We start from the raw sequence: 18,276 nt of genomic DNA, 5'->3' as shown, positions 1-18,276 counted from the left end.
TCACGTATAAACACACACACACACACACACACACACACACACACACCACACCACACACACACCACACACCACACACACACACACACACACACACACACGGGCTGGGGGGGAGGGAGGGGGAGAGAGAGAGGGAAAGAGAGAGAGAGAGATAGAAGGAAGAAGAAGAAGAAGAAGAAGAAGAAGAAGAAGAAGAAGAAGAAGAAGAAGAAGAAGAAGAAGGGAAGGAAGGAAGGAAGGAAGGAAGGAAGAGGAGGAGGAGGAGGAGGAGGAGGAGGAGGAGGAGGAGGAGGAGGAGAAGACGACAAAGAGGAAGACGACGACAAAGAAGAGGAGGAGAAGCTGTGGGAAGGCCACTCCCTTGGCTTCAAGCATCCCTCTACAGTGACTACAGAACAGAAGGGGCTCGAATTGCCTCTCACAGCAGCTTGGGTTGAAGAACCTTGTTATCCACATCTACTAATAGAGGATTCAGGGCTGTACACACTTGTTAATCTGGGGAGAAACTTGTAATGGAGAATTTAAATAAGTATTAAAGTTGGCCTTTCCTAGAGCCACCCAGAGCCCTGTGTAGTCACTGTGCCCAGCTCCTCGACCAACACTGCTCCACCAGGCCCACTACTTCCTTATCTCATCTCCGGAGCTTAGCTGCTGCGCCTCTGCCCGAGGGAAACTGGATCTTAGTCCCTGGACAGTCGCTCCAGCTCCGCGGGGCTCCCAGGATACTGCAGCATCGGATTTCGCGTGGCAGCCCAGCTTCCCTAACTCGTATCCCCTCCCGCCCGGGAACCCTGGAACCAATCGCAGAGACGCAGAGCTCCGGGTTGTAGAGTCCCAAGCTCGGGACCCGCCCCTCTTTGTTGCGGTGTCCAATGGCCGCATTCGGAACATCGGCGGCTGCCCGGGTGACTCAGTTATATGTCACAGAATAACATTCGAGAATGGGACATGGAATGAGGCGACGACCGCCTCAACCCCAACAGCCTTCTGCAGCAATGAGGCCGGCCCGAGGTGGGTCCCCGGGCCCCGCGCGCGTCGTGGCGGCCCGCAGCTGCCACTCGCGGTGCCCGCGCGGGACCCGCGGGAAGGGGGCGGCGCTGCGCTTGCCCGGGAACCCCGGCTGGAGCCGCCCCTCTCGCGCCAGGGTTCGGGGGGCTTCCGGGAAGACGCCAGGCCTCCCTAACAAGCAGAGGCTGCTGCGGCTCCCTCGCGCCAACCCCGGGCGCTCACGTGCCCGCTCGCTGTGGGACCGTGGCAGTCCACCACATCTGGGGACCCAGGGATGCGTGAAGCTGGAGGGGACCCTCGAGTCTTCTTGCTACACAGCTGTCTTGCTTTTTCCTACCCCGTCCCCTCCTCACCCCGCGCTCCTTGCATGCCTCCCCATCCCCGAGTGCAGCTGGGTGTGAGGCTTCGTGGCGTCTTTCCAGCCGCCTTGCTAGGTAATCGGCGGGGCTGGAAGCTCGCGTTAGTCCTGAAGGGTGGGTCTGGGGCAGCGAGGCGGGAACCCCCATGCCTGTCTTATTGAGCTGCAGTGTCTGCTGTTTCCACTGCTTTCAGGCCCGGTCGGTGAGCGGGGTTCCCTTCGTGTGTCCTACGGCCGCGAGAGTTAAAGGCCACCCCAACCTCCCGCGGGGCCCTGATCCCCGGCGTGCCGGCGTCCTCCGCCCCCTTGCCGTGTGCCCCTCATCATGACCGGCTCTGCCGCCGACACTCACCGCTGCCCCCACCCCAAAATCACCAAAGGCACCCGATCCCGGAGCAGCCACGCGCGGCCCGTGAGCCTCGCCACCAGCGGGGGCTCCGAGGAGGAGGACAAAGACGGCGGGGTGCTGTTCCACGTGAACAAGAGCGGGTTCCCGATCGATAGCCACACCTGGGAGCGGATGTGGCTGCACGTTGCCAAGGTCCACCCCAGAGGGGGAGAGATGGTAGGCGCCATCAGAAACGCTGCCTTCCTGGCTAAGGTCAGTGGCTTCGCTGGAAAGGGTGGGATGGGATGGGCGGGTTGGCAGGGATGGGACCTGCTCAGCCCATCCTTGGCAGGGCAGGGAGAAGAGACCTCGTGTCCAGCTACTGAGTCCTGTTCTGCTGCCAAGAGGAGCAGGCAGGGGGCTTGCTGGCTAAGCTCTGAGGTTGGGCTGAGCCAAATCCATTATGTATTCAGCTCCTGTAATATCTTCATCAAAAGCTAATGTCACCAGGTCAACACCAACCACTCCAAGAAAGCATAGAACCCCAGGGTCCACCCTATCTGCCCTCCGTGAGTGTTTTACCTCCCCCCCCACCCCCAGGTCTCCCTAGCAAATGACTTATGGAGTGAATTTGTAATCAATCAGCCAGACTTCTCAGTGTGAATCATTCCTAGAGTTTTTGCTAACCATCTTCATCTTCATCATCACACTCTTCCTATCCTTTTATGACAGTGATTTTTGATTTTTACCTCTGAAGCTTACAGAGAACAGTGACCTGTCCCTTACCAGCTTAATCTGGCGCCAATGAAGCATTTGGCTGTGGCTTAAAGGGACTTTCCAGGACACTGGATGAATTAGTCTCTGGAGTAAAGGGAGACACCAAGTGACCCTCTCTTTTTTACTCGGGAGAGCAGCCAGGGAGCAACTGAGCTCAGTGGCCAAGGATATGGTTACAGAGAGACATGTTCTCTGGTGGGAGTGTCGTGTTATATAAAATGAAAACCTGGAGTGTGGCCATGGAGGTGGCTTCCCTGGACCCCAGGGATCCCGTTTGCTGAGCAGGACTCCTGAGAGGTGCAGGAATCACATATCCCAGAGACATGGCAGCAGTCAGTCCCGGTCCTGGCTGGCGACAGCTGAGCATGCAAGCCTGCAGGCCAGAAGGCTGTGTGTGTCCTTGGGGAAGTGGAGGATGTTCTCTGCTTCCTGCTTCATCGTGTTTTATTACTTTGCTAGGCAGGGAGTTTATTCTGTCCAAAGGATAGGAGCTTACCTGCGCTAGAAGCTTGTCTGTGGGAGTATCAGCAGTAATAATCCTTGCTCTTGAACTCGGGCAGCCCTGGCTCTGACTTCAGCATCTTTCTCTGCTTACCATGAGTCACCAGAGTCTTTAAACATGAGAGAGTTGGGCAGAGGGAGTGGAGACTGAATGCCACTGTTTTGAGCAGGCTTTCTGAATCCTGCACCTCACTCACTGTGCCTTCGTTTTTACCCCAGCTCCATGTGCGGGGAGCCCTTCTCCATGTGACAAGCATTGGATCTTACTATTGAAGATATCTCTCGAGTCCTGAGAGTTAGGCAGGAGTGTGATTGAGACAGTGGGACACTGCCTTTGTTCTCTGTGGCCTCCTCTCCCTTCCCTCTCTCCTCTTTGCTCCTTCCCGTTCCTTCTTTTCCTCTTTCTCCTCTTTTTTCTCCGCCTCTCTCTTCTTCCACTTCTTCGTCTTTCTTTTCCACTTCTTTTTCGTGTCTGTCTGCTCTTGGCTAGGACTGTGGCTGGTTTGCCACAGATGCAGTATTCGAAGTATCCACCAGGTAATTTAGAACATAGGTTTCTACTCCCCAAGACTAACACCTGATGCTTCCAGGATTGTAGCTGAGTACTTCCTTTTTATAAAAGGATATTCTGCGCAGGAATGGTGGTGAAGATCTGAACTCTAAACACTCAGGAGGGAGAGGCAAAAATTATAAATTCAAGGCTACCTTGGGCCCCACAGTGAGTTCAAAGCCAGCCTAGAATGTGTACTGAGACCTTGTTTCAAAAAAAGAAAAAGAACATTCACTTTTCTTATAAGTATCTTTTGTATTTTCATTGTAACCAAGAGCCTCCGGACAGTTGCTGATAAGCCGGGACTCCCTCAGCCCAGTGCAGGCACTTGTCTGCTTTTAAGTTTGTTGCTTTTGTTTTGTTTGTTCATTTTCTGAGACAGGGTCTCACACTGAAGCCTTGATTGTCCTGGAACTGGCTGTGTAGACCCAGCTTACCTCTAACTCATAGATGTCTGCCTGTCTCTTCCTCCTGCCTGGTCTTTTTCATTTATTTTTTTTTAAAATTTGAAGATTTATTTTGTGTATGGGTGCTTTGCTGGCATCTGTGTCTGTACACCATGAATACCACACAGGTCAGAAGTCTGTTGGATCCTCTAGAACAGGAGTTAGAGACAGTTGTGAGTCTCCATGGGCACTGGGAATTGAACCCAGTTCTCTGCAACATCAGCCAGTGCTCTTCACCACTAAGCCATCTCCCCAGCCCCGTTTCCGTTCTTTGACAGGGTCTTGGTTATATCTGAGGCTAGTCTTCATTATATCTGAAGTTAGCCCTCAAATTTATGATCCTCTTGCCTTAGCATTCTGAATTCTGGGCTTATAGCATGTCCCACCACCCCCAGTGATGAGGGGTCTTTTAACTTGAATAATACTGTATGATTTCATTTCCCAGTATTGCTAATATGGTTGTTGTTTGGTTTTGGTTTTTGAGAGGTTCTTGTGTAGCCTAGGTTAGTCAAAAATTCACTCCACTGAGGCTAGACCTCCTGGCTCCACCCTTCCCAGTGGTCACTGACTCTCAATAGCTGTCTTTCCATCTCTAACCCCATCACTGGCACCTCCTGGCCTCAGTATCCCTCAAACCCTGGCTCCTGCCCAGGCACAGGCGTGTCGAGCTGCTCTGTTAGACACTGTTCCTCTCCAACTCCAGTCTCTCCTGGGGCCAAGTCATCATCCTCTAGCCAAGCCAACACCATGCTGTGAGGAATTTGCACCGAAGAAGGGTGGTGGGACTGTGAGCAGTGAAGGAGGACTGGTGAATTTGGGAGTAGCTACTGCAGCAACAGAATGTGGGTTGAGGTAAGATAGTATCTGGAGCAAGTTCCCAGGGTCTGAGAACGCATGGATGGCGTGTCCAGGACGTTCTGATAGGGGCCATAGTAAGTTCTGCTTGAAGGCTTGGGTGGGTGGAGGTGGCTATCACTTGAGATCTTCTTTCCAAATTTTGTCTGCATTCTTCTTCACAAGTGTTACTGAGCCACTCAAGCACCTGACCAAGCCAGGCTTTTACTGGGATAATTTAAGAAAAAGATCAAAAGTCACTGGGGTTACACAGGATAGGCAGAGAGTGACAGAGAGGCAGGTGCAGAAGGAGCAACTGGCCCTTCTAGGTCTGGCTTTAGGGCCTCCTAGTGTCCAGAGGTTAACTCTGCTGAGGCAGGACACCAGGGCCCTCAGCAGGAAACATCACTATGTTTCCTGCAGCCCCTACCTCATTTTCACATGTGTCTCATTTTCACAGTGATTCCAAATTTGGAAAGAGTTCACATTAGAGGGCTGAGAGCCGCCTTTGTGATGTGTGAGCAGAGATCTGAGACTCTCCACAGACTCTCCCCCTGCACCCTGTGCTCTCAGGATGCTCCCTCCCTTCTGTGTCCTGGATTTAGAACTATCCCTCTTGTCTGACTGAATCCTCCCAAGGTGTGACTCCAGGACCTCAGTCCCAGATCACAAGCTGGGCCCTTTGATGCAGGAGCCTGGGGCTATCCTGGAATTGTGGCTGTTCTGTGCAGCTTCTCTCAGGTTTTCAGGAGGCTCTTTTTCCTGCTGCCTGTTCAGTGAAAGAAATGCTTTGGTTTCTCCTTGTTCTTGTTGAAGGTCGCTCCTGCTGGGGCCTCTTGCTGCCTCCCTGCTTCAGGCCTGGCTTCCCTTCATTCCTTTATGGCATCTCAGTCACAGGTCTGTGCTCACCTGCAGGTCTCCATCTTACCTTCTGTCAGCTCTCCTGTTTGGCAAGGAGGAAGTGGAGAGGCAGACCGCCAGACTCTGCCTTGTACTCTCATTATTCTTCCCTGCTCACTGCGTACCCTCTTCTTCCAAATCCTTTAAACTTCCCTTGGCTTCCTGGACAGCACGGGCATCGCCTTTCAGACTATGCCGACTAACAGGAAGCACGGAGGATGGCGTTTTACACAGCCTTAGTTTGTATTTAAGTTATTAGCGAACTTAAACCTTTTCCAGAGAGTCGTTGTTTGCATTTCTCCTTCAGTAAAACACTTTTTGTGAGCTTATTTGTTTATTATGGTGGAATACGGGATACACGACCTACCTTTCAAGCATTTTGAGTGTATAGCTGTCAATGTTTGGCTCCTGAGTGTCCCCAAATGCCCACCTGTTGAAGGCTTAGCCCCCCAGCCTATGATGCTCTTAGTAGGTAGGGCATAGCAGGAAGGACTTAGGTCACTGGGCGGTGTGCCCTAGCATCAGAACACTGCCCCCCCATTTCTTGGATTCTGTGAGGTGAGCAGCCCTCTTCCCCCTGCTCTCTCCATGATGTGCTGCAGGTCTGACACTATAGTTACACGTGACCGTGAGCACTGAAACTGTGAGACAAAACCACCTTTGCTCTTTATAAGTCAGTTATCTCAGGTTCTTGTCAGTGATAGAAAGTTCTAGACACACATGTGAGGTCAGACAGGTGTTGGTCACCTCTCTCCATGTGGGTTCGGGGCTTGAACTCAGGTCATCAGGCTTGGTGGCAAAGGCCTCTCGCTGAGCTGTCTCTCTGGCCCAGGATTGGCTGTTTGGAGGTTGGTTTACTTCAGGATTGACCCCCATGTCAGTGTGTCTCTACTATGTGCCTGCTTTTGAAAAGAGTCTAGCACTTGTGTGTGTCGGGATGGAGATTTATTTGTTCTGTCCTCTCAGAGGCTCTGAGCTGTCCCTGCATTTTCATGGCTGCCCACTGAGCTCTCTGATCACTGCCTGTGAGTCTCCATGAACTAAGGACAGCAGCCATTCCCTCAGCAGCGTGTGCGGAGCCTGAGCTCGGCAATGCAGCGGATGTTTTCTCCTGTTGGGCAGGAAGACTTCTCAAGGAGTGACACCTCAGGGTTGTGTGCTGCTGATTCTGAGCCTCTATAGTGCAGCTCCTGGGAGCATGTTAGTGATGGATAATGGCCCAGCTTATACCGGTGCCCTACCTGCAGTGCTCGCCCTGCTGCCTTCTCATAACAGCAGGCCATGTTGTCCTCACAGCAGCTCCCAGAGCAGAAGAGGCAGTGTTGCTATTTATCTGGATGCAAGTGGAGGCTCTGGGGTCCTGTCATGTCCATAGCTGGTAGGAGATTCCAACCACTGTGTTTGTTTCATCATAACCCCTTCAGGGAGCCCCTCTGGCTTACATCCAGATCCAGCAGGAACACAGGCTGCCTAAGGTGCTGAGCCCCAGCCAGCTTGCCGGACATCAGGGTGAATTGCAATGGATGATATCCTACAGTGAGCCCTGCTGCAGCCCGTGTGGGGAACTCTTGCATTTGTCCTCCTGCTTGGGAGCAAGTGTGACCACAGGCAGCTGAGGTAACTGCAGCTGTTCTTCTAAATCCCGTGGGCGCCATTGGCTGCTATTCTGAGGCCCAGCTGCTTTCTGAGTCCTGCTTCACACCCTGCTCTGTGGGATCCCTGAGTGGAGGGGGCTGGAAATAACTCGGAGGTCAGCTCAGCTCCCAAAGAGGACTCTGAGCCAAGTCACTGGCTACACGTGCAAGAACTCTCTCTCAGGTCCCGTCCCTCACCTCTCCACTTTTCTCTGATGGGATTTATCCCTCTCTCCCTTCCTTCCCTGCTCCCGTGCTTCCTGCTCTATACCTGCCTATAGCTTACCATATGGAGATGCTAAGGAAGGCTGTTCCTCCGCCTACTTTCTTTTCTCACCTCTCTGAAACCTCTGGTCGGTTCTTACAGAGGTTTGTTAGACATGTGGGTGTTACTGTGAAAAAACAAGGAAGTCTCCACAATTGCTAGTGTTTGTTGGACAGAGAATTCAGTGTGTGAGTTTGTGCGTGTGAAACTGTTTATGTGGGAGGGTGTGAGTGTCTGTCTCTCTCTCTCACTAACTGTGTGTGTGTGTGTGTGTGTGTGTGTGAGAGAGAGAGAGAGAGAGAGAGAGAGAGAGAGAGAGGAATGAAGTCGTAGGAACATATGTTCACATTGGAACTGTTTCCCCTCCCAGACAGGGAGTTGGAGTTGAGGTGTCAGAGAGAAAACGTAGCTTGCAGAACATCTGGGCCCGTGTGTGCCCACATAGCCACGCTCGTGCTCACACACACACACAGCACTTTGGTTTGGGTGTGCTAAGTATGACTGCTTCCCTTCCAGCTGAAGGGACAGTTTCTATGAATTTAGAACGCCTCAAAGTCAAGGCTGAGTAGAGGCACTGAGAGGAATCTTATCAGCAGAGAACGTTTGCAGTAAATGCAGCCAAAGTCACACAAATGGCAGAAAGCCTGCTACCCTGTGCTCAGAGCACCACGCCCATCTGTCACTGCATGGCGGAGCCTGTGCCTGGAGTGCCAGGGACTCTTTAGGTGGTGTCTGGCTCTGCTGCCCAGCTAGGCTGTCCATGGGTCTGCTTAGCCACCTCCCCTTCCACCGGCAAAGCTGGCCCTGCTGCCTCAAGGAGGAGACTTATCTTGCTTTTCACTCCTCTGCTTCTTACAAAGACGCGAATGCCTAGAAGAGCCTCCTCTCTCAAACCTGCATCCAGAGGGAACAAGTTTCTTTGTCACCAATGACGTGGTCCACCACAAACATGAAGAAGATGAGGAGTCAGTGGGGAATAAACAAACCCAAATGTGTTCCCGGCTGGCTGGCTGGCGTCCTCGTGTCTTGGGAGCGGTTTGCTCAAATGCTGACTGTAGGCACTTGGGAGAGCTGGCTGGGCTGCTTATAGTCACCTGCTGATATGGTACCTCCCCCACACCATCTTCCCCCTGAGATAGTCCACCATTGAAGGGCCCTCTAAGCTCCCTCCAGATATACTCCACTATGAGCTATGGTTCTCAGTGGCCCTCCTGACATTTACTGTAACACAGTTGGCCTTCTCTATGGGAATGTAAGAAGGCTCATGAGGCAGGGGCATAGCACTTACCAGGGAAGAGTTGAGGCAAGGGAAGGGCCTTGCTTAATCTTGAACTCAGGAAAGGGACTAAGGAAAGAAAGCAGTGGGCATGCGAGGAGTGTGGTATTGAAAAATGATTCCCCGGGCTGTGAGATGGCTCAGCTGGTTAAGAGCACTGACTGCTCTTCCAGAGGTCCTGAGTTCCATTCCCAGCAACCACATGGTTCTCCACAACCATCTCTAGTGGGATCTGATGCCCTCTTCTGGTGTGACTTAGAAACGATACCCATGGCTGCTGTGCCATTCTGCCACTTGCCTTATGTTCTGTGTCAACAATGTTCAAGAGGGGAACACAGATAAAAGGGTCACTATTAGCCACGCTGCAGAATGGATCATGAGATAAAAAGTTAAGAATCAGTGAAGCACGTTGGGCTCCATTCGGGCCAGTCTTGGTCATCTTAGGTGCTTTGTCACAGTGATATGGTTCCTGGACTTCACAAGGAAGTTACATTCCCATAGAGAAGGCCAACTGTGTTACAGTAAATGTCAGGAGGGCCACTGAGAACCATAGCTCATAGTGGAGTATATCTGGAGGGAGCTTAGAGGGCCCTTCAATGGTGGACTATCTCAGGGGGAAGATGGTGTGGGGGAGGTACCATATCAGCAGGTGACTATACCGAGCATGTGTCTGCTCCTGGGAGCAGCTGTCACTTGGTTTCAGCCCCATGCCTGTTCCAGAAGCTGTACCATAGCAGCCCCTCGATAACACGAGTCCCCTCTCTCTGTCTCTCTGTAGCCTTCAATTCCCCAGGTCCCAAACTACAGGTTGTCCATGACGATCCCAGACTGGCTCCAGGCCATCCAGAATTACATGAAGACTCTACAGTATCCTTCCAGCCAGGGGCTGAGCACCCCAGACAAGGGATGGTCATGGTGATGGCAAGCTTGGCAGCATGTCTGTTGCCTTTGGTCATCCAAAGCTCTAAGGCTGGTGAGCACAGGTGCTGGAGAGCACCCTTAGGTAAGAGCTTATAGCCCGTGATAGCAGCGACCAGAACGGCCAGGGCTTGTCCCTTAGAGGTGAAGATGGTCTGCCTTCAGGCCGTGACTTCTCTTTCTCCATCCCTGGCCCTGCCTCCCCGACACCCTTTCTTTGCATCCATCCATTTTCTCCACCTCTTTGTTCTGTCCTTCCTTTTCTACATGATTGACATCTTCTCCTCTTCTGACCTTCCCTCTCTTCCATCTCTCACTTGCTTTAACACATTCCTGATCTCTCACGATCCCAGCAAGCCAGGTAGGTGACTTCGTCCCAGTTGTATGTGCACGGTTGGGAGGGCCTCTGCGGTGGGACCCTGCTTCAGCTCGAACTGAAAGAGCTACTGAGGAGCCAGAGGGTTCGTCAGATGAGCTTTTCTGTTTGCCTCGGTGCCCTCGAGTGGTTTACAGTCAGGGTTGGTTAGTTCCGTTCTGCAGGTCCCTCAGAAGCAGCACTGTAGGGACGAAGGGGCCGAGGTAATGGCCGCACATGGCTTCTGGTGTTTTCCAGCACAGGAGTAAGATGGGGACCCTCTCCAGTGTCCTCTCAGGGGCTTGGGCTTGGGTTGCCTGCATGGAGAGGCCCAGGCTTGTTGGCTTGCTTTCTGCTTGCTTCTCCCCAGCCTCGAGGATGAGAGTACTGAAGGAAGCATGGTGCCTGTGTTCCCCCATTCTCTGCTGCAGGAAAGAACAACTCTGTCTCCTGAAGGGACCAGACAACAGCACCTCCACAGGGCTGCCTAGCACCCTGGAGACAGCACCTGCTCTGCTCATTAAGATCGAATACTTTATTAGCGTCTCAGTTTCTGCCCCATAAGTCCGCTTTCCTGTGTGGCATCCTCTCCATGGAGTCCAGCTGTCTCCGTGGGAGATGGTAGCTCCCTCCAGAGAGAGGCTGGCAGGACAAGGTCCCACCAGAGTTATTGGGTATTGCTTCTTTTCTCCAAACCGAGACTCCACATGGTTTGCTGCTGGTGGTTGAGGGACACAAACAGCTTCCCAAACAGACCTGGGCTCCAAGAGCGGAGCTTCTTTCAGTTGTCACTATCACCAAACATTCCCAGTGACCTAAAGTTAGAACGGCTCTCACTTCTATCTAGGACGAGGCCTTCCCAGGGAGAATGAGCCGGCATGGGCTTCATCAGTAGGGACAAATTTGCATGTGTTTTGCATATCATTTTCTCACACTGATATAAAACCTGCCACACAAACTCAGCTCAGTCATCACGGCTCTTGAAGGGCCCCCTCCTTACCTTTTATCTGACACATTAACGAAGGCTGTCAGCCTAGATTACTGTCGATAGTGTAGGCAGTAGAAAGCATAAGGGGACCAGGGATCAGGTCCTTAGGTCTTGGGAGCCATCATCAGTGGAGGCAGAGTAGAAACTCTTCCTTCAGACCCTCGGTCTGGGTGTCTTGTCCTGGACGCCAGTGGCAGCATATAGGGGTTGCTAGGGGCCATTCCTAACGACAGGTGCATTCAGCTGTCAGGGGTTTTGATGGGTCTGACCCTGCCTTCCCCTGGAACAGAGGTCAAGAGGCAGTGAACTGGAAAGCTAGTCTTCCTGTGTGTCTGGAAAGAGAGGCCATGGCTTTGCTAGCATGGGGCACCTGCCCAGGAGCTCTGTGCTTCATACAGGGAAGGCTGGAGAGAAACCTCCAGGAGCCCAGCTATTAGCCACAAGAAACTTGGAGTACATAGCTAGACAACCTTTCACAACTTAAGTGTGGATTAATCTTACTTTGTAGAAACTGAATCCTGCTTCAGATATACAGGGAACCCCACTGTTTGAGCAAAATCTTCGATAAAGTAAAAAAAGCACCACTTTACAAATAAGAGCCCTCTCTTGTCTTTTCTTTTACCACTAAGATTTTTTAATATCTTAGTTTTAGAAATGTTCAGCAGGCCTACGCTGCTCTAACCATGGCTCAGGGCAGCTACCTAGACTCGCCTCTGGCCTAGCTACCTAGTCCCTGAAGTGGGGCAGAAGTCATGCGCTGTGGCTGTCACCTGGCTCTTCATCTGTGACCTCAACCTGGAGGGGACCTTGTTCCTCTCCGGCAGTATGAGGCTGCTTGCGTCACGGGGACACATAGGGAGTGATCCCTGTGTATCTGACTGGACACGGTGCTCTAGGGGAGCAATTCATTAGTCATCCACAGCCTCCCAACACAGGCTCTGTACAAATAGGATTTTACTTGAGGCAGAAGAAAAAAACATATAAATCAAGTTTCTTTAAGCTTAAAAAAAAATCAACATTGTGTCTCAGAAAGCATGACAGGAGTAGGTCGTTGGTGGACCAGGCTTGCTAGCTCCGGAGAGCCGGGCAGTCGATCAGAACAGGGTGTGGAAGGCGGTGCCATCTGCTTAGTGATGTCAGGTGTGCGTCTAGTCATGAGATGGGGGACATTTTCTTAAGTTCTATGTGCTGTTGAATAAATAACTGCCATTCCTCCACTCTTCCATCTTTTCTTCCATAGACTGATACAGTGGTCAGAATACATACGTACATACTACACACACACACACACACACACACACACACACACACACACACAAATACACACAGATACACACATATACAAAGACACAAACACACACATATACAAAGACACAAACACACCCTCACCCACGTACACAAAGACACAAACACACACATACAAACACACACACATCTAACCATACTTTTGTCCACCCACCTATTCACTTACCTTTCTCCTATCATCCATCCATCCACCCATCCGTCTGTCCATCCACTTACTTATCTCCCCTCCATCTTGCCATCTGTCCTCCTGTCCGTTTACTTTTTCTTTCCTTTCTGTCCATCCTCTCCTTTGTTTGTCCACTAAGCTGCCCACTCATCACTGAATGCATTTTCTTACTCCCATATATTTAATAAGACCTGCTAACCCGGGTCTTTTGAGCTTCCTTCAGGCTTTATGAGGGATCCAAAGATGATAAAAGAAAAGTCTCAGCTCTCAAGAGCTTCTGGCCTAGCATGTGACTTAAGACATGCAGTCAAACAAGCGTAGCACAGGGTAGCCCGCTATGAAGTGCTACGAACGAACGTCAAAGGTGAACCTCAGCTTTGGTTTAGGAGCTGTCTTTCTAGGCTGCACAGTGGGGAGCAGGGGCTGTTGGCTCCCCCCTGGCCACTGGCCAGGAAAGCCATACTTTAACCCACGGAGAGATGGGAATCTGTGGCTTTGCTGGACAACCAGGACTCTGGAGTTTCCGTCTTTTTCCTTTACATGTTTCGCACAGATACAACCACACAGGGACCCAGTTCTTTGAAATCAGGAAAATGCGACCTCTGAGCGGGTAAGTGGCACATGATCTGAGGACCACATGGCTTCTCTCCTACCACTGAGCCTCCAGCACCCTCTCCCAATCTGTCCCTGTGTCCTAGGGCTCCAGAATTCTAGTCTGAGGGTGGAGGTGGAGGTACGTCAGGGCCTGTGTAGACGGGACTGAGGACTAGTCGCTTTTGGCAGCTAAATTTAGTGGTCAAGACTGACTCTCAGGCCAGGTGTGGTGACATACAGCTTTAATCCCAGCACTTGAGAGGCAGGTAGATCTCTGAGTTTGAGGCCAGCCTGGTTTACATTAAAAGTTCCAGAACAGCCAGGGGCTAAATAGAGAGACCGTGACTCAAAAATGAACCAGACTCACTTTCAGGACAGCAGAGGGCCTGCAATCCTGTAAGTCCCTGTTTCCATGCTGAGCGGTGCTCACACCACCTCCTCTGAGGTAGCTGGGGGGGAGGGTGCAGGCTCGAGGACCTTGGCTCTGTCAGGGGCACGTGTGCTTTGGGTTCTTTCTAGGGAGAGAATTGTTCCCTTTCTCTCTAGATCCCTGCATGGTGCCTAGTGTGGAGGTGGGCATGCAGACAGACTGATGGATTGACAGACAGCCAAACTGACCGCATAACTGCCGAAGTTCTGAGATGATCTGTTGTGCTCTGTCTTACAGGTTAATGGAGACAGCGAAGGAGATGACCCGAGAATCCTTGCCTATCAAATGCCTGGAGGCAGTCATCCTGGGCATGTATCCTCTAAGCTTTGCGTTGTCCCTTTGTGACCCTGTTCTGGAGTTAGTTGTGTCTTTGATGTCCTTGGAGAAAAATGTCAGATCCTTTCTTAATTTGACCTGGCTGGAGTTGAACACACCCAAGGTTTGGCTCTTTGGATCAGCTTCATCTAACCAGTTATCTGTGGTGCTGCCAGACAGATGTCAGGCTAGTGACTGTAGATTCAGCAGTCACGGGAGAATTCAAATTCAGAGGGACTTTGGAGAGTGCCTGTGTGACTTTTCTTGCATTAATATGACACTGTCATAAGTAAGACACTTAAACGGAGTTAAGGCCAAGAGGGCGAATATCCAGATCCATCACTGGGGGACACTGAGAGCGAGTTGCAGAGAAGAGCAGTGTTGCCAGTGTGTCGTGGTGGAATCTGGGGACACAAGGGTCTGGCAGTGTGTCGTGGTGGAATCTGGGGACACAAGGGGCTGGTACTGTGTCGTGGTGGAATCTGGGGACACAAGGGTCTGGCAGTGTGTCGTGATGGAATTTGGGGACACGGGGGTCTGGCAGTGTGTCGTGATGGAATCTGGGGACAGGAGTCTGTTCTCTAATGCTCAGTTATTTTCACTGCATTCTTGGCTCTTTGCCTGGAGAGGAATTGGTCCAGAAAAGCTGTGATGACCCTGACTGATGGTGATGGCAATTGAGCGCCACCTGAGAGCAGAGCGGGAGAAATGCTGGGTCTTCTTGTGGTAGTTGGCTGGGGGGACCATAGTCATGGAAGCAGGAAGCAGAACAAGGTGTTGGGCTAATATTCGGCCCCAGACAAAAGCTGTTGGCATCTTGAATGCTGTGCTAAGTGGCCTTCAGAAAGCTCTGAAGCTGAAGACAGCTGCGTTCTCATCCTGGCTACTTCACATACAGTAGCTTTCTGAAGGACAGTCAGGACGTGTTGGAGGCAGCTGGGCTGGATCTGCAGAGCCCACTGTGAGTGCTTAGGGGAGGGAATGATGACACCTGGACCATGACCTTGGCCGTGGGGCTGGGTTGGACGAGGTAGTTTCCAGAACTGCCAGGACTTGGAAGCCAGCCAGACATAGGAGTTGACAGAGAGTCAAGCACAAACGGAGAAGAACTCGAAGAATCGAGGGTGACAGGGCTGTGACATGCTTTGGTACAGACCTGCACTGGGACAGAAGCAGTAAGGGCTGAGGGGAGGGGCTGCAGGTGTCCAGGCTGCAGGACTGTGGATCGCTCCATTCCTGTCTTGAGTGGTGATGCCACAGCCCAAGGGAAGGGCTTAAGAGGAAGGCTCCAGCTGTGGGCGTGAGTTCAGACATGCACTGGGTGGATTTAAAACATGAAATCTGGGCTGTTCAGGATGGGATATTTGAAGTGTGGGGCTTTTGAGGGGCAGATCTATGCCAGAAATACAAACTGAGTGACGTGAATGTTGGGGAGACAAGTTCAGAGGGAGAGAAAATGATCAAGGATGAACCCCAAAATTCTTTGACTGAGATGGACACAAAGAACCCATGAAGGAGCCTTCGCCTTTGTTTTCTGTTGCTGTGAACGATGCCATGACAAAAGCGAGTTAGGGAGGAAAGGGTTTATTTCTGCAAGTGCTTCAGGTCAGAATCTATCACTGAAGGAAGTCAGGGAAGAGACCATGGGGAATGCTGCCTATTGGCTTGTTCCCTGGTTCGTTCTCGGCAAGCTAGCTTCTATAGCCCAGACCGCCTGCTCTAGAGATGGGGCAGTCTGTAATTGCCTGGGCCCTCCATATCAGTCAGTTATAACATTTCCTCAGAGACACAGCCACAGGCCAGTCTGACGGAGGCAACTCTTCAGTTGAGGTTCCCTCGTTCCAGGTGGCTCTACGTTATGTCAGGTTGACAGTAAAAACAAGCAGAACAGAGACTTTAGGGAACTCAAGTAGGTTGAGACCCAGGAGAGGAGACAGGGATTAGTGGAAGGGGTGCTTCAGAGTTAGATGGGACAAGGAGATGGTCTGAAACAGGACGGTCTCTTTGTTGTCCATTGCTATGTACAGCAACTTATCTGGCCTCTAGGCTTCCAGGGACTTTCCTACCTGTCGCCCTACCCTACAGAACTGATGGGGCTACAGATGTGATCTGCCATACCTGGCTTTGTGCAGGTTCCTGCTATTGAACTCCAGTTCTTTGCGTGTGCAATAAGAGCTTTAACCTACTAAGATACCTCCCCAACCATCTACCTGACTTTTTTGAGACGGGGTCTCCCATTGAACCCGGTGCATCCTGGTTTGGCTAGACTGACTTGGCTGGGCAAGCCCCTGGACCCTCGGAGATCCATCTGCCTCTGCCTCCTGAATGCTAGGGTTAAAGCTGTGTGCACCACTGCCTGGCTGCACAGTGAGGGTTTTTTTTTTTGGGGGGTGGGGTGGGGTTTGAGACAGGGTTTCTCTGTGTAGTCCTGGCTGTCCTGGAACTCACTTTGTAGATCAGGCTGGCCTCGAACTCAGAAATCCACCTGCCTCTGCCTCCCGAGTGCTGGGATTAAAGGTGTGTGCCACACTGCCTGGCTGCACAGTGAGTTCTTTAACAACTGAGCCACCTCCTCAACCCCTCTTGTGTCTTTTTGGTTTTGTTTTTGCTCTTTGAGGTTCTCCGGACCAGATTCAGCACCTTGGTTGTGCTCGCCCAGCACTTGACCTGAGCTACGCCTCCGGCCCCAGATTTTCATAGTCTTTTGTTTAGTTATGTGTATACTCTGTGTATATATGGGTGGGTATTAAAGCCAGGGCTACCCACATGCTACTGGACCTCTCCACAGGATGGAGATTTTGTGATTCTCCATTTCTTGCAGATCACATGGGGGTCTGACCTGAAGCATGACTGTCCATCTGTACCTTAGCAATTGGAAGACGGCAACTTGAGTCTTTCTGAAGCCTCTCTCAGATCTTCTTCTTGCTCCTCATCAAAGAGGAAAACACACATTAGGGAGTGCAGCAGGAGGACAGGCTGGGGAGTAATAGAAAGGTCAGGGCTCCAGTCTTGTAGCCACAGATATAGGCAGAGACTCTTTCTGGAAACCAGTGGCTAGGGAGCTGCTGGCTTGTGGAGGACACAAGGCCAGGCCTATCCTTCAGCAGGCACACTCAGCCGCTTTGGCCGCCTGCTGAGTGTGCAGGGTATATAGGCCCAGGGTGAGTGGGTCTGGGCTATGTAGGCCTGGGGTGTGTGGACCATAGTTTGTGGGTCTTGGGTATGTGAGGGGTGGGGTATATGGGACTAGAGTATGTAGGCACAAGGTATGTGGGTCCGGGGTATATGGGTCTAGGGTATGTAGGTCTGGGGTATGTGGGTCTGGGGTATGTGGGATCAGGGTACATGGGTGCACAGAATGTGGGACCAGGGATGCATGGGTCTGGGGTGTATGGGCCACCTTGTTCTTTGCACATTGTCACACATCTGAGCATCATGTTCCCGGAATTATCTAGAACATCGGGGCTTGTAGAGAATAGATCTAGGAACTCGCTGGGTCAGGGCTCTTGATTTTACTTTGTTCTTACCTATGTGACATTTCAGAGAACAAGAATGTGGGTCACAAGTGTAGGAGCTTCTCCCTGTTGTGTTCAACTCAGGGAAACTGGACTCTTGGCACAGACCTCCATCTAAACTTACAGTTTTGCTCTGTCAGCACTCTGGTGTCCTGCTTTTCCCCTGGGAAGAGTGATTCAGTCACAGTCAGCATCTCCCAGAGCTTCCCACTGTCCTGGGAAACAAGGATTGGGAAGCTGGTAGGTCTGGCTGACTTCTAGTCACCTGTCCTTCTGTCTGATGAAGCCAGGGATAACTTTAGATGGGGCTACACAGGCACCATCCATCTTCTTATCTATCTCTCTATCTATCTGTCTATCTGTCTATCTCCCTATCTATCTCCCTATCTATCTCCCTATCTATCTATCTATCTATCTATCTATCTATCTATCTCCATCCCTTCCTCCATCCATCCATCCCAGCCTGGGATTGTAAACCTGGGTTCTGGGTATCTTTACAGACTAGGCCATCTCCCCAGCCTTTGTCTTACACGTTTTCACTTCAACCTCAAGTTCAGGATCCCTTTGCACACTGCTAACTAATGGGTGTGCAGACTTTCCCATGCTCGTCAGACACATGAATCTTAACATTCTTTTCTGAATGATGGCAAGTATTTGGGAGGAACAGCTGCTGTGGCCAGCCTTGCGGGATGAGGGAATGAGGACTGCGCTGATGTTTGGTCAAGGTCCCAGGTGCCCTGGAAGAAACACACTTGATACTGGAAGTGAAGCTAAAAGCTACTGTTAGCACAAGCAAGCAACCTGGGGTGGTTGGTT

The 18,276-nt window shown here is 51.5% G+C and overlaps 1 protein-coding gene across 5 annotated transcripts in view; it reads left to right on the top strand.

The window, feature by feature from the left end:
• The first annotated feature begins 776 nt into the window (after positions 1 to 776).
• Vash2 (vasohibin 2) overlaps positions 777 to 18,276 on the top strand; it is a 31,723-nt gene continuing 14,223 nt past the window's right edge. Inside the window, exons 1-5 of one of the 5 annotated variants that reach the window (XM_006497149.4) lie at positions 777 to 1,008; positions 1,558 to 1,964; positions 9,653 to 9,741; positions 13,160 to 13,216; positions 13,868 to 13,942. In XM_006497149.4, the coding sequence (XP_006497212.1) occupies positions 1,689 to 1,964; positions 9,653 to 9,741; positions 13,160 to 13,216; positions 13,868 to 13,942 (497 nt within the window). In that variant the 5' untranslated portion in view covers positions 777 to 1,008; positions 1,558 to 1,688. Of the gene's footprint in view, positions 1,009 to 1,034; positions 1,440 to 1,532; positions 1,965 to 9,652; positions 9,742 to 13,159; positions 13,217 to 13,867; positions 13,943 to 18,276 lie in introns of those variants that run through there. The other 4 variants (NR_027352.1, XM_006497150.4, XM_011238913.3 and 1 more) reach the window with 4 other exon arrangements.

This window comes from Mus musculus, chromosome 1 (genome assembly GCF_000001635.26).
Source record: "Mus musculus strain C57BL/6J chromosome 1, GRCm38.p6 C57BL/6J".
In the NCBI taxonomy this organism is placed as follows: domain Eukaryota; kingdom Metazoa; phylum Chordata; class Mammalia; order Rodentia; family Muridae; genus Mus; species Mus musculus.
Note: the sequence above shows the minus strand (reverse complement) of the source record. Positions and strands in the feature narration are given on the sequence as shown.